A 13,365-nucleotide genomic window follows, 5' to 3' on the forward strand; every position below is an offset into this window, starting at 1 on the left:
AGGAGGGAAGCCCATCTAGTCCAACCTTCGCTCTCTGGACCCTGCTAGGCCTCAGTCATCGTCTAGTCCGGAGAGCTGACTTCCTTGGCTGGCCGACGGGCGAGATGCAAGCCGGGAAGGTCTGTGCCGCACGTGCGGGGGTGAGGGTCGCTCCTGAGAAACGCGGAGAACAGCTGTAGGGGGGCGGAGCTGAGAGCGCGCCTCTTCGCGTCGCTCCACAACGACTCCCGGCATGCACTGCAGCGCGATCGGTCACACTACACCTGCGCGCTGGCTGCTGAGCACACTGGTGTCCAGTAGATTGGGCCGGGAAGGCTAAACTTTGGAGGCCAAACTGCACAGCTTTTGAGTGGCGTCCAGTAGCGACCTTCCCTGCTTCGTGTAGACAAACCTCTTCTAGGGCTTTCAAACATGCTTCCCTACTTTGCAGTTCCGCGACGCCCTGCGTATGTCTCTCGGGGGTCTGTTGATCCAGGCATGCACCAAAGGGGGAAGATGTGACACTTTAATGTCGTTAGCAGTCACTTGTGGTATCTGCTCCGGTTTTTAATGTTGGCTCTAAGAAACAAAACCTTGCTGTGCAGCCCAACTGACTGAATTCATGACTCCTGCCCTCGCCTTCCAAGTGCTGGGATTCCAGGCCGTTGCACATGGAGCCTTCAGGTTTTAAGTCTAACTTCTCTAGTCCAGCCGAGTCATTTGTATTTAAGCCATTGGTGGACTAGAGCTGTGAATATGTCTTATGAGGGACTTATAAATCAGACTCTTGAGGGCCGTTATGTAGGAAGGTGGCACAGTAGATACAAAGAAAGGGCATTGCATCAGGTTAATATTTTATAGATTTTCCACATACAGATGTGATTTTTGGGATTTTAATCATGTAAGAAATTGTATAAAAACAGCTGGGGATGTATGCAACTCTGAAGTAGCTCCTAGCATGGGCTGAGTCTCCCACAACTGCAAAACTGCACATTTAAAGTTGCCAGAATGCATAATTTGAGTTGGAAACACGGTTCTTCCAGGTGTGCTGATTAAACAAACATTCTGCTTGATATTAAAATGTAACTGTTCAAGAGCAAAAATCACGGGTGGCTTGCTGTTCATGCTTAGCTGTGATTTCTCTTCCCATGCATCTAAAAGCACATAGGAGACAAGCCTCCAGACACAGTGCAGAGAGAGTTTCTAGGTTAGAATTGTCTTTATCAGGTTAACTGGCTGGGCCCATAAAACGGGGAAGTCAGCAGAGCACCAACCACACTTGCATTATTCGGTTTCCTGCTGTGGATGCAACGTTACCAGCTGTTTCAGGCTGCTTTTCCCCCACCCCCATTGACGGACTACATCTTGAATTATAAGCCAAAATAAACCATTCTTCTTTAGACTGCCTTTGTTGGGGCATTTTTTTCTTAGCAACAGGAAAAGAAACTAAGATGATATATAAGAAAGGAAAAAAAAACCATAATAGATGCAGATGCAGGGTTTGGGTAACACATGGTTTCAGGCATCCACTAGAGGTCTTTGAAGACATAATCTGAAGTATAAGACTATACTGTATAGTCACTACAAAATAAGAAAAATTACCTAAGATTTGTTTCCTATTGAAGGGCCATGGAGCAGTTAGCATGGTTGCCCTTGGTACAGTCAGGTGTGTGACAAATATTACAGAAGGCATTCTCTCCAGCAGTTCTCATGTCTGTGCTCCCTCATGCTTAGTGTCTTTAAGCTCTGTTGGGCCCAGCACTCCCCTAGCCTTTCTAGATAAAGAGATACCTCTCCAAATAAAAGCCACTGTGGCCTCCCAAGTCCTCCCAAGCCCATCTTCCCTTTTCCCACAGAAGGTGCTTACCAGGCACAAGTCCTGGGCTTGGGGTCTTCCCTGAGAGAACCTGGGTCCTACTTGTTGCCTTGCTCTTGTGGACTGCTTTGTTGGTGATGCTGGGACAAGAAAGTGGGTCACATAGTATCTTTGTCTGAGGAGGTAGCAAAAGGAGGGGAGACTTACTGCCTGTTCCTGCCTCCTGCTGTGAAATGTCTACCCAGGAAGCACCTGAGAAACTAACTTTCAGTCCCTTTAATCTTAGATCACACATTCTAGGGGCCCAAAGGTAATGAAATTCACGGTAGATCAGAGGGCATACTCAGTCCAAAAAGGACCATTAATCTGTTCCAATCAGTTGTTACTATTTAAGAGCCTAACTCCACAGTCTCCTGAAGTTTTAAAGGGGGGAAAAAGACACAGTGTGTGTGTGTGTGTTGTGTGTGTGTGAAATATCCTGTTTTAATGCATCCAGATAAACATAGCATATATTGAAAAGATTGTAAAAATACATTTGCTGGAGGGCTAGAGAGATGGCTCTGCAGTTAACAGCACTTTCTGCCCTTCCAGAGGACCTGGATTCAATTCCCAGCATCCACATGGCAGCTCACAACCATCTACAATTAATTTTTTTTAATGATAAAAATATTTTCAAAGGCATTGTTTTGTTATTTTAATTATGTGTATGTATTGTGTGTATGTGGCTACGTGAATGTCAGTGCTGGCAACCATGAAGACCAGGCTTTGAATCTCCTGGAGCTGGTATACAGGCAGTTGTAAGGCGCTGATGTGGGTGCTGGGAACCAAGCCCACCTCTGGAGGAGCTGCAAGCACTCAACCATTGAGCCATCTCTGTAGCCCATAACAATAAAATAACAAAAACCATTCACAGCAGGGTACACTAGAGACTGTCAGTGTCAGTCCACAGTCACCAAGATGTAGCTAACTGCCACTGCCCAGCCTGGTAAAAGACCAAAATTTGAAATACAGTTTCTAAATCAAATGCATATAACTTTCCCATCATTATAAAGTCAAAAAGTTAAGTAGAGCACTGGTAAATCAGGGGCCATGGTTTTATGAGATCCAGTCCGGGCCCTTGGGAACCTCTGGCTGGCAACCTCGCCTTTGCGGTAATTGGGCATATCTGCCATTTATTCTTATGAGACTGTCTGAGTATGAGGAGCTTCAAGGCGAGAAACACCAAAGCATCAATAAATAAACCCATTCTCTCTGCCAGGGGGAAAGGAACCTGGAATCATTTTAGAGCAGCCTTTTATATTTACACACACACACACACACACACACACACACAAAGGAGCTGAAGATCAGAAGGCAGGAATTTGTCTCTGGCCACACAGGCTGCTTCCTGCCTCAGGGATGGACTCTGAGCCTGCCTGCTCTGAACCCATTTCACCACATACTTTATCTCAAAGTCAGGCTATACTGTTTGTCCCAGTGCCACAAGTTGAGAGATTCCCTTTCTGTCCAGAGTCCAGGATCCTCTGGTGCCTAGCTTGCTTTCCCATTGGTTCCTGAGACCCCACCCCTTTGGGTTCTGCCCCGTGCCCCACAGCTCTGTTACAAAAGCTGTTCCTTAGGAAGCTAAGGCACTATGGCTGATAAGGTAAGACTAACACTGGAAAACTGCTAAGAGGCACTTATTCCTCAGAAGCTCAGCAGTACAACAGGCCTGAGTTGCTAAGATGAAGGCTGGAGGAAGGAGGGCCAGGGCCATGGGAGGAAAATAGTGCTTAGAGCCTTTTGTCTGAGGGCCAGTCGGTGCCTGTCTCCAGCAAGGGGGACACTACAGCTGGAAATCTGCTAAGCCTAAATTAATATCTGCCTTCACCCTCCTCTCTCCACAGCCTGTTCTCTATTCCTATTTCCGAAGCTCCTGTTCATGGAGAGTTCGAATTGGTAAGAGCTCAGCTTCTGGAGGGGTGGGGGTGGGACCAGTCCCATCGTGTTCCCCAGCAACCAGCACCCCTGTTCTAGAGACTCTATCTCTGAATGTCACTTCCAGCCAGGAAGTCCAACACGAGGACAGTGCGAGTGGGAGGAAGAGGGGTTGTTTTTCACCTCAGAGCTGCTACTTCTGTCACACTAGACTCGAGAAGCCCTTAGCAACCATGCCTAGAACAGGTTCACAGAATCCAGAGGTCCCTGGTAACTGGCAGGGGAGCAGCTGGCCTCCCTCTGTTCTTATCTTATTTGATCTGGCTAATCAAACAGAACTGTTTGGAGTTGACCACGAGAGTAGACACTAGAGCCCTCTGCTTGAGCCCAGGTCTGACCCTTCACTTCTCCAGTGGGCATATCTGTTGGCAAAGGCTACCCTCATAGCAGTGTGTACCAAAGAAGTCTGTGCCCAGTGCTTTTGTGTATATGACTCCCTTTCCACCTCAGTGATCACAGGAGGGACTGTTAGTGTCCCCATTGTACAAATGAGACAACTAAGGCACAGGAAGGTTAAGTAATTTGCCCTTGATCATGCAGCTACTGAGAGAAAAACCTGCAGTTTGAACCATGTAGTCTGTCTGGCTCGAGTCTATATCCATTTGCTTTGATATGATATGGGCAGTTGAACACAGAGCCCTGAATGTGTTTAAGCTCATGTCCTTCCACTAAGTTACACCCCTACCCAATTCCCAAACTTTCAACTACTGCATAGTGCTGCTTGTCAGATTGGGGAAACTGAGGCACAGAAACTCATTAGGTTACATGACCAAGGCCATATACCTACCACCAACTGAATATGGTAGGATTTTAATCCAAGCAGTGTGTCTCTAGTCTTGCCCTAGTTGCAGAATCATCATTGGTGACTGTCACCTACCTCATAGCCTAGGCCCTAAAAGCTCTACCTTGACTGAGCCTGAAGTCAATATACTGTGGGTGGCATCTCTGTAGAGCATGCATGCTTTGGCCTCTGTTGGCCTAAATTTACTCCACTGTAGAGCTGACAAGCAGAGAGGAGGCTCCTGGTGTCAGCCTGGGAGAGCTGCCTTTGAGAGTCTACCCAGAAGGCATTCCCTAACTCCACTCTGGTCTCTCCTAGCTCTGGCATTAAAAGGCATTGACTATGAGACAGTGCCCATCAACCTCATAAAGGATGGCGGGCAACAGGTAAGGAGGCTGTCCCAGGCCCACAACATGAGCATTGGACCTTGAAGGGGTACCGATGGAGGACTGGCTGTCACCTAGAGGAAAAAATTATGTATTTCATGGTTTCTGTGACTGGGAGGCTGCACCTGGATCTCCTGAGCAGTAGTAATTGCATAGGAAGGGCTCAGGCCTGACTTTCTGAGGGTAGGTGGTAAGGGGCCTTTCCCTCTATTAGACCCTCTTAATGGATGACTGAGGTAGAAGCTGACCTGGTGACCACATCAAAGGGTACAGAGAAAACTACAAAGCCAGTCCGCGGAGGTAAAACTTGCACCTTATGAGTCTAGGATACTGCATGGATTCCCTAGAAGTTATCTTGGTTTTAGGAACTAAGTCCTCCAGGACAAGAAATATGGATCAGTGCTAGGTCTATAGTTTTCCTACTTGCTTGGTCCTGCCTTAAGGTACTCAAGTTAGGCCACCCAGTTCACCTCAGCCTTGTCTCCACAGTTCTCTGGGGAATTTCAGACCCTGAATCCCATGAAGCAAGTGCCAGCACTGAAGATTGATGGAATCACCATTGGCCAGTCAGTGAGTAGAGGTCTCGGGAGTGGCAGAGTTCTGGACAAGAGGACCCGACATCTCTTCCTAGCCTACAAGTGACCAAGCATAATAGGGATCATTAAATATATGGTAGAAGGAAGGAGAGGGAAAGGTTGAGCATGTGGGCACCCAAGTCCAGTAAGGTCCCCAAAGTACCTTTATAGCACTCCAGTTGAAAAGGGCGAGGAGGGGAGTGTGGTACCATTCATTGCAAAAGGAAGTTTGCTGGCCTCTCCCCTCTGGTCCAGGGATCCCAAGCCCTCTCCCTGCCACAATGTTCCCTCTAAACAGCTGGCCATCATGGAGTACCTGGAAGAGACTCGGCCGATCCCACGGCTCCTGCCTCAGGACCCGCAGAAAAGAGCCATCGTGCGCATGATTTCTGACCTCATCGCTAGTGGCATCCAGCCCCTGCAGGTTAGGCCCTGCTACACTGGCCCCTGTACACCTCTCACTCGGCCCTTCCTATTTGTAGTGATGAGCCACAGTGAGGCGTCTGGCTATGGATGGGGGAAGCAGGGGGACAAAGAAAAACTCCCAGGGGCCTTGACAGTCCACATGGCAGAGGGAGCAGGGATCCCAGAAGTCTTCTTTCAGCATGGGTCATCCTAGGCCCAGGAGCATAGAGATGTTTGCGGCAGGGAAGGGGGGAGGGTAGCAGGTTTAGGTGTAGCCTCCAGCCTGGGCAGTTCCTGTTGGTCTGCTCTACACACGCAGGCAAGGCCTTGCTTTACCATACTTCACTTGACTGTGCTTCACAGACAACTGTGCTTTAGGTTCTTCTTTAGTCTGTTACATGGCTGCCGTTCATTGAGCAAGTCTGCTGGTGTCTTTTTTTTCAGTGATTTTTCATAATAATATGTTTTAGTAATAAATTATTTTAAAATTAAGATACATTTTCAGACATAGTGACTAAGTAGACCAGCATAGTGTAAACAGGGCTTTTCACAACACCGAGAAACAAAGAAAGTCCATGTAAATTGCTTTATTACCAAACCTGCTGTTTTCCCTAGTCTGTACTTAACCCCCTATCTCCACAGTATCCCAATACTAGGATTCTTGTAAAGTTTTTGTTTTTAAAGTTAAGTAAGTTTTCACCTGTGACGTAGAAAGGCAAGTATTAAAATCATTCATCTGTGCCAACTTCTACTTTGCAAGGTAATGGCTCTTAAAGGGAGCAGTGACTTTGCGGGATGATACAGCTAAGTGGTATCAGAGAGCAAATACCAAGCTCACCCCTGTACACCTGTGCCCCAACTCTTGTGCTGCCCTGCAGTTTTTAACAATGAGGACTGTACCATACTCATTACCTCTAGAAGCCAGTCTATCACACCTGCCTCGTGTCCCCGGACCTCACCCCCATATCATACAGCCTCTTTTCCAGACACCAAGTTAGGAAGAAGTATTGAGGGAAATAAGCCTTGGTCTGTGCCTATCTCTGTCAGTCACGTCGGCATCCTATATCCCTATTCTTGCATATTGCTACCAATATTTCAGACTACTTGGGATTACTAGGGAAACCCAAGGTGGCTATTTCCAACTTCAGACCCCTGATGGAAAGAAGGGCCCATATGGTCCAGGGGGGAGCGGAACAGGTAAACAGCTCGAGCAGAGGGACACTGAGCTTCCCTGTAGGGCTTGGCAGAGAAACAAACTCAGGAGCAATGACAGATACTTTTCTCTCTTGAGCTGTGCAGAACCTGTCTGTCCTGAAGCAAGTGGGACAGGAGAACCAGATACCTTGGGCCCAAAAGGCTATTACTTCTGGCTTTAATGGTGAGTCCTTACTCTTATGAGCTTCCCCAATATCACCTACTCTTAGAGAAGCGACCCTCACACAGAGCTCTGAGCATCTGAACAGCTTTCCAGGCTGCTTTGATCTTGACAGTAGAACGGAGGAGAGGACTATGGACAGGCAGGTGGTGGGCTGGACAGGCACTCAAACATGGCTTCGAGCTCCAGAACTTCCATGAACCCCAAACCTGGAGGCATATGGTCCCAGAGCGTTGGTTGATAGCCCAGTGAGAACTCCCATCATGGATGCCAGTCTTCAGAATATTAGGCTGTCTGTAAGAGCTGTTGCCTTGGCCAACTCATGTCTTGTCTATTCTGAGACTATAGAGAGAAGCCATGGGGAACATCCTTCTTAGTCCTGGCTGCCATATTCCCTACACTAGACTCTACCCAGTGTCCCAGCCTAGCTCAACCATTGTCCACCTATGGAGAGGCCGATGCAAATGTTACCCATGTTATCCCCACAGCTCTGGAGAAGATTCTGCATAGCACAGCAGGGAAGTACTGCGTAGGAGATGAGGTAAGTATCCCCAGACCTGCCCACTGTGGCCTTCATGCTAACCTCAGGCCATCATTTCTTCCACTTAGACCCAGTCAGCTCCTTATCCTAAGGAGATACCTGGGGCCAGAGGTCTATACGAGTATAAACCTCTGCTCTGAGCAGTTAGTTTGTACAAATGCCTCAGCTCACTCCTACACTGCCTCTAGAGGAGCAGTTCTCCACCTGTGGGTCGTGGCCCCTTTAGGGGTCAAACAACACTTTTACAGGGGTCACATATCAGATATCCTGTGTATCAGGTTTACATTATGATTCATAACAGTAGCAAAATTACAGTTATTAAGTAGTGATGAAATAATTTTTTGGTTTGGAGTTACCACAGCATGAGGAGCTATATTAAAAGGTCACAACACTAAGAAGGGTAAACTACTGAAATAGAGGTACTGTGAGGTGACCAGGCCAGAAGAACACACTTCGGACTCAATGAAGTGTTCTAGGTATTAGCTGAAAGGTTAGACTATCCCTTCCTTCACAACCCAGAGATTCTAGGATTATGGAGCCCTTGATGCCTGTAGGATAAGGCTCTGGGCCTGTGGTAGTTTGGTTCCATGGTTCCTTATTTGTTAGGAGTCCTCATTAAGTGCCTAGTTGTGGTGGCTTCAACAAGCACAGTGATAACCACTAAAGCAGTTAGGCTTTCTCTGGCTACCATAAGGTTGTTTTTCAGGGAAACTAGAACATAACGTAGAAGAAATGCTTACAGCTGTGGGTGACAGGGACCCACAGTTCCAGAGGAGACAGTGGGGGTGTACTAGAGATGGTGGGAAAATGAAGCATACAGGAAGTTGGGTTGGCAGCCCTGGTACAGTCAACAGTGGGTACAGCCAGCCTTGCCAGTGAGTCTAAGTGATAATCCTTATGCAAACTCTCTTGACCTTCCTTTAGGTGACCATGGCTGATGTGTGCTTAGTGCCCCAAGTGGCAAATGCTGAAAGGTAAGAAAAAGCTCTGCCATTCTCCTTCACGTTCCCCCTCCAGTCAGGGCCTCCACATCTACTACTAAGGTAACGTCTCGTGTGAACCCTTCTTCAGCTGCAAAGGAGCTACTGCACCAGAAGATCAGCTGCCCTGGCTTAGCATAGACATGGCAGAAGAAATCATTGAAATACCCCTACCAGTCCCACTGTAGCCTGGGTGACCCTGTACAGACAGCCATCGATCCTTTGAGGAAGTGGCTTATCTAAGGGAACCACTCCCAAAAACACTGCTGTAGCTGTGGAGTGTCTACTTAGAAGTGAGCTGTGACCCCCTCCGTCAGCCTGTTCTTCAGAATATGGACATGTATGGTGCATTCTCTCCCCTAAGAAACTAGTAATACTGGTGATGGTTCAGTCTATACACATGCCTGACACCAAAATCCAGAGCAGTCATTTCTTAGAGAAAAGAAGGCATATGATGGTAGACGATACCACTCCAGACCTACCCAGAGTGTCCCAGCAAATGAAGCGAACGGATGTGGCAGGACGGCTTTCTGTTCTTGCACTGCAGCCCCTGAACCTCATCCAGCCCTGCCTACGCTGCCCACACAATGTCCCTGGAAGCCTTGGCTTACAAATGTTTCTCTACCACAGGTTCAAGGTGGACCTAAGCCCCTACCCTACCATCAGTCACATCAACAAGGCGCTGCTGGCCTTAGAGGCTTTCCAAGTGTCTCACCCCTGTCGTCAGCCAGATACACCGGCCGAGCTGAGGACTTAGTTCCCAAACCAGGCCTCATCGGTATAGGGAAGGGAGTAGGGCTCAGATGTTGGGTGTCTTAGGGTTTCTACTGCTGTGAAGAGATACTATGACCATGGCAACTCTAAAAAAGGAAAATATTTAATTGGGGCTGGCTTACTGTTTCAGAGGGTCAGTCTGTTATCATCATGGTGGAAAGCATGGCAGTGTGCAGGCAGACATGGTGCTGGAGAATTTGCATCTGGATCCAAAGGCAGCAGGGAGAGTGACACTGGGCCTGGTGTGAACAACTGAAATCTCAAAGCCCATCCCCAGTGACACATTTCCTCAAACAAGGGCACACTTCCTATTAGTCCTACCCTATGTTCCTGTGGGGGCTATTTTTAAACCAGAACAGGCCCAAAAATGAATGAGTTGTAGTAGAGGACGTGAACTTTAGCTCTTTCCTCAGGAAGCAGCAGATTCATGGAGGACATATTTCTTCAAGGTCCCCATATTAGAGTTTTCTCTAGCAAAAAGAAGCCAGTAGGATATATCTTCCTTCTGCTTGCTCTGCAGCCCCTATGTTCTGCCTTAATCCTCTTATCTGTGATGTGTTAGGAGGGAGTTAGGCAGAGACATAACCTACTCTAACAGCTAATGCTAACTGTCGACCTGAAATAAAACTAGAATCACCAGGAAGAAGGGCATTTACGGATGTCTGTGGGGGCGGTATTGGTAATGTTGAGGTGGGAAGACTCACCCATCATGGATGGTACCATTCCCTAGGCAGAGGATCCTGGGGCCTAGAAGAGTAGAGAAAGAGTGGAGCAACCACGGTGCATGTGTGCATTCTGGTCAGCTCTTCAGCCTGATGCCTTGACTTCCCTGAGACTATGAGCTCAAGTAAACCTTCTCTCCTTTAAGTTGCTTTTGTCGTGGACATTTTATCACAACAACAGAGAAGAAACCAAGACACCTGCTATCTGTCATGGGACAGTCACGAAGATGACATAAAGATGCGGGTTAAAAATGCCTAGCAAAGTTATGGTCCAACATCTTTAAGTAGAAGCCCCGGAGACCCTAAGGGATGGTAGGAGCTTCCTAGTCCCCTGGGAGATCAGTCGCCTCTCACAGCTACTGCCCCCCACAGCCCCCTGTAGAGAGGTTTGAGTAGGTCACACCCCAAACCCCTCCTCTACAGGTGAGGATGGGCTCAAGACACACGCAGGACCAACACCCTCAAATCTGTAGATGAGGTATTCACAAGTTCTCTGGCCAAGTCAATAGGAATACTTGTCAGACTCTAAACCATCCCAAAACTGTATATATGAGGCCTGTCCAGAATTAAAGGTATGCAGAAATTACTTCATCGTCTGAGAGTTTCTGTCCTAAGAGTTGTAACACCACTGTGTGGAAGAGAGCTGCTCTCCTGAAATCACCGCCAGAAGCTCCCCTGCACCCCTCAGCAGCTAGCCAGTCTCCCGCTGGCTCAGCCTAGCCTGACACCCTGCAGAAGCAGCAGAGATGGAGGAGGGGCAGCACCAGCAGAACCAGTGTCCCCTCCCTGCTCAAGTCCCTCTCCCCCTTGCCTGAACCCACACACCTAGCCAAACCCAGCCATTCCCCTCTCCCTGAACAGAGATCTCTGTGTGGGGCCTCCAGAACGTGGCCCCACATTTAGTCATTAGTTGAAGGCAGGCCTCCAACTTTTTTTTTTAATATTATTTATTTAATGTATATGAGTACAATGTAGCTGTCTTCAGACACACCAGAAGAAGGCATCAGATCCCATTACAGATGGCTGTGAGCCATCATGTGGTTGCTGGGAATTGAACTCAGGACCTCTGAAAGAGCAGTCAGTGCTCTTCACCACTGAGCCATCTCTCCAGCCCAAGCCTCCAACTTGTTAAGCTAGGACTGAACTGGGTCTTAAAAGATGAACATTCCCACTGGCTGGAAACCACGTCTAGACTCAGCAGAATAACTTACCTTAGCCTTTTTCTCACCCTAGGGCAAGCTTGGCTTCTAACACCAAAGGCCAGGAAAGAAATAATCACAGAGCCTGCCTCAGATAACTAGACAGGACCCAGGGAGAGAAGATGTAAAAAGCAGTAAAGCATCTAGTGACTAGCTGGGCTCCCAGAGCTAGGAGTTCAATGTCCACACCAGCACAGAGACATTTGCTGGTGCTCTCAACCCAGGTTCGCACCCCAAGGAGAAGCCTTCCTCCTGAACTAGTCCCGGGACTAAACAGGTTGAGGAAGTACACTCATGAATGATGCTGGGAATGGGAACTTCATGCAGTGTAGACAGCTTATTATCTGTTACTACCCATATGGAGTACTCTGCAGAGTATGTGTAGTACTCTGATCAACAGCAATACCGTTGTTTGCAATAAGCCATCATTGCTATAAACCCAATTTCCCCAAACCTAGCTCCCATTTTGTAACATTTTGCCACAAATGTATTTGTTTTAAAATTTGTATGTGTATGAGTGTTTTGCCTGCATATATGTATGGGCACCATGTGCATGCCTGGTGCCTGAAGAGGTCAGAGGAAGACAGGTGATTCCTTACAACAGGAATAACAGCTTGGGAGCTACTGTGTAGGTACTGGAAGGAAAACCAAGGTGCTCTGCAGGAACCAGTGCTTGCAGCACTGGGACACAGCTCCCACACTAAAGGTTTTACACCTTAATCTTATGTGTGTCCATGTTCCATGCGTGTGCAATGCTGCTGGAGGCCAGAAGAGAAGAGAATATCATTCTCTGGAACTGCAGTTACAGATGGCTGTGAGCCATCATGTGGGTGCTGAGAACTGAAACTGGGTTGTCTACTAGAGCAGCAAGTGATCTTGATGGTTAAGCTATCTTTCTATCCCCTTTGACAGGAATTTACATGCAGACATTCACCTTAGTCTCAGTTTTTCTTAATTTTTATAATCTTAGTAGATCATGAAAGAATTCACAAGTGTTCACTGAATACTCTTCCTCTAAAGCTGAAGAGAAAAAGAAGTTTCAAATGGGCGTCAGTTGGGCTTATTAAGATAGAACTCAAATATTTTAGGTGCACAGTGAAAAAGTTTATTCATGACAGATTTCAAAACTTGAAAAAGAAGACAAAAAAATGCACAAAAGCATCTCACAAAACGGTCACATAATATAAAAATGCCAGAACTGAGCTGTTTAAACCATGGCTCAGGATTCATCAGCATATCACAGCAACACATTCAGTGCCTGGAGGTGAGAAAATACAATCTGACAGAAGAAAAACCACTCAGTGGAATAGAAGAACTAAGTAACAGTTGGTACAGAGTTCTTAATGTGGAAATCATACATACATGTGGAAAACACGTTGGCTCTAATGGATGATTAGTTTGGATTTGTTAGTATTTTGAAGAAAAAAGACAAGACTGTAACAGTTTCCTTTCCAGGCCTTTGGTAACCTCGGTTGGTATCAGCATATGATATAAAACAGTAGGGAAAGCATGTCTTCACGGTGGTCAGCTGCTTAAACATTTACCAAGAAAACACCACTTTAACCACTGATGGATCAGACAATGGCTCCAAAGTAGCCCTTTGGCTGTATAAGCAAACGAAACGGCATGGTTTAGGACGTCTCCAAGCACTTCCCTGCCTTCCCATTATCCTTATCCACTCTGATTTCTAGAATCTATCACTTTAATTCCAAAGCATTTACAAATGCTTTTGGTTTTTATTACAAAGCATCAAACATTTCCTCTGTGGGTTTCAAAGTACTTCCCGTTCTTAAGGGACCGTGGCTATACCAATGCATCACGGGATTGCATTTTCCAGACTGGCTTGTTCTTTAAC

At 47.1% G+C, this 13,365-nt stretch overlaps 1 protein-coding gene across 2 annotated transcripts; it reads left to right on the top strand.

Annotated features, from left to right (window-relative positions):
- The first annotated feature begins 1 nt into the window (after position 1).
- On the top strand, positions 2–10,865 carry GSTZ1 (glutathione S-transferase zeta 1). 2 transcript variants are annotated; one of them, XM_080939460.1, is made up of 9 exons: positions 2–119; positions 3,682–3,733; positions 4,872–4,939; positions 5,429–5,509; positions 5,813–5,938; positions 7,219–7,297; positions 7,783–7,835; positions 8,760–8,809; positions 9,446–10,865. In XM_080939460.1, exons 1-9 carry the CDS (start codon positions 105–107, stop codon positions 9,570–9,572), a joined length of 651 nt encoding a protein of 216 aa, XP_080795586.1. In that variant the 5' UTR covers positions 2–104; the 3' UTR covers positions 9,573–10,865. The 2 variants fall into 2 exon arrangements, with proteins under 2 accessions (XP_080795586.1, XP_080795587.1); XM_080939461.1 differs by lacking the exon at positions 2–119 and adding an exon at positions 3,370–3,440.
- The last annotated feature ends 2,500 nt before the right edge of the window (positions 10,866–13,365 follow it).

The sequence above is a fragment of the Micromys minutus genome (assembly GCF_963924665.1).
Source record: "Micromys minutus genome assembly, chromosome: 1".
Lineage (NCBI taxonomy): Eukaryota > Metazoa > Chordata > Mammalia > Rodentia > Muridae > Micromys > Micromys minutus.

Coding starts and splice junctions, on each gene's coding strand:
- GSTZ1 (XM_080939460.1), top strand. Junction 3,734..4,871: donor TTCATGGAGAGTTCGAATTG/GTAAGAGCTCAG, acceptor GGTCTCTCCTAG/CTCTGGCATTAAAAGGCATT. Junction 4,940..5,428: donor TAAAGGATGGCGGGCAACAG/GTAAGGAGGCTG, acceptor TTGTCTCCACAG/TTCTCTGGGGAATTTCAGAC.